At 51.6% G+C, this 1940-nt stretch overlaps 1 protein-coding gene across 1 annotated transcript in view; it reads right to left on the bottom strand.

Annotated features, from left to right (window-relative positions):
• Positions 1-804: 804 nt before the first annotated feature.
• LOC121139788 (zinc finger protein 449-like) overlaps positions 805-1940 on the bottom strand; it is a 5714-nt gene continuing 4578 nt past the window's right edge. Inside the window, exon 3 of the mRNA XM_040743781.1 lies at positions 805-1004. Coding sequence (XP_040599715.1) covers positions 805-1004 — 200 coding nt within the window. The remainder of the gene's footprint in view (positions 1005-1940) is intronic.

Consider the following 1940-nt stretch of genomic DNA (forward strand, 5'->3'; position numbering starts at 1 on the left):
ATTAAAGGCAAAACAAGATCTTACTGGGCCCAGAACATTACATGCAGGACGATGGGGAGTAGGTGACAATCCTAGCATTGGTAGGCCTTGGAAGGCAGGTTTTGCATCTAGCTGAAAGCAAAACTCCATTCTGAATGAACTCAAACAACACTATGCTTCCAAGACAGCCCGGTGCTGGGGAGGCTCTTATGAGGGCAGCATCTGTTTCTTGGGTCCTGTTTCCAGCAACCCGTCCTTGGGGAGCTGGGCTGCAAAGCTTGCAGGTGGCTGAGCTATTAGTGTGTGTTGTGCATGGGGCCCTGAGAGCCCTGGATTTCCTTGTGTTCATCCTCCCTTTTGTGGGTTTTCAAGTGTCGCAGCAGGCTGGATTTGTGCTTATAGCTTTTCTGACAGTGTTGGCAGACAAATGGTCTCTCGTCAGTGTGTCTCACTTGGTGTGCGATAACATGGGACTGCCCTCTAAAGCTTTTCCCGCAGTAGGGGCACTGGTAAGGCCTGGAAACTACCTGAGTTTTCACATGCTCTTTCAGGCCCAACTTGTACATAAACTCCCTCTTACAGAGCCTGCATTGCTGTCTTTCTTGGTCAAAATAGGCTGCCTGACTAAATGAACTGCCACACGAAGCACGTTCATGGGTACCCTCTTCCTTGAATGGTCTGGCCCACAGGTCTGGCCCACAGGAGGGCCATGCCCTATTTCCGGGGCCCTCTGGTGCTACCCTTCCTGCGCGAGACCCCACGCGAATATTACGTTGCTGCCGGTGAGCAGAACATAGCCCTAACTGCTCAGTGAAGACAGGCCTCTCATCGGGACGAGCCTGTGCAGAGGACTCCAGGGTTGACAGGCCCCTGTGCTTCCTTGGAGGTCCCTGGCATCTCCCATTGGTCCTGGTATTCTGAGGACTTCTGGGTTTTCTCAGGCGTCTTGCATTCAGCCAGCAGCTGTTCTGGGGGTTCTTCACCAGGAGGTTCCAGATGTTGGTACTCATTGGAGAAATGGAACGCTGGAAGCAAAGCAGAAAATGGACTCATCACTTTGATGTGTGCTGGCATTTGTTCATCCGGACCCCCCCCACACACACACACATACACACACATCAAAAGCTGAGGGAAGGGATGGAGATGACCGACACCACTGTGTTGCCTCGAATAAATGCTCAGAGGGTGGGCAGAAGCTCTCAAGTAGCACCACTGACCTCCCCTGTCTGTCGACTTTCTTCCTTGGCTTCCACCGAATCCCTTTCTTCCGGCCTGAGTCCGGTAAGTGCCCAGTGTCTGTAGACGCCAGCAGTGCCCACTTCTGTTTATCTTAGAGAACAAGCCCCCATAGGGCTCTGCTATTGCATGCCAGGGGGGGAGAGGGAAGCCGGCTGGAAAGTCACCACAAACTGACTCCGAGGTCACGCAGCCTGCTGTTTGCACACATGAAGTCTCTCCACCTATTTCCCTCTCGGCTAGGGCTACTTCAGCAGGAGCCCCTGACCCACGCTGTCTGCTTTTGCTTCATAATTTCCAGAATACCAGGTGAGTGCTGGCAGGAGCCTACTCTGCGTAGTGAAAAGCTAGTCTGCCGTCATCCATGGAGGTGGTGAGACTATCCAGGCTGAAAGTTGATGGACTGAAAGAGTTCCACAGGGTCTTAGAGGGAAGTATTAAGTGGAAAGCAAATCACCAGGAAAACCTTCCTAGTCGTTTCCAATGGAGACCAGGGAACTCTCCTACTGACAGTCAAGTGTGTGTGTGTGTGTGTGTGTGTGTGTGTGTGTGTGTGTGTGTGCTCTGTGTGTGTGTCTGTGTGTATTTGTGTGCTGCATTGATTTTGCAGCCTGCCCAGACTATCTGTGTGTTTTGATTTTCACTCAGGTTTAGAAGAGCATTTTGTTGAAAAAAACACAACTAACTAGCAGCCTTAGCCTTTGCCTTTGCCTGTCAACCTAAGG

Source organism: Mesocricetus auratus, unplaced genomic scaffold (assembly GCF_017639785.1).
Source record: "Mesocricetus auratus isolate SY011 unplaced genomic scaffold, BCM_Maur_2.0 Super-Scaffold_100003, whole genome shotgun sequence".
NCBI classification, from domain to species: domain Eukaryota; kingdom Metazoa; phylum Chordata; class Mammalia; order Rodentia; family Cricetidae; genus Mesocricetus; species Mesocricetus auratus.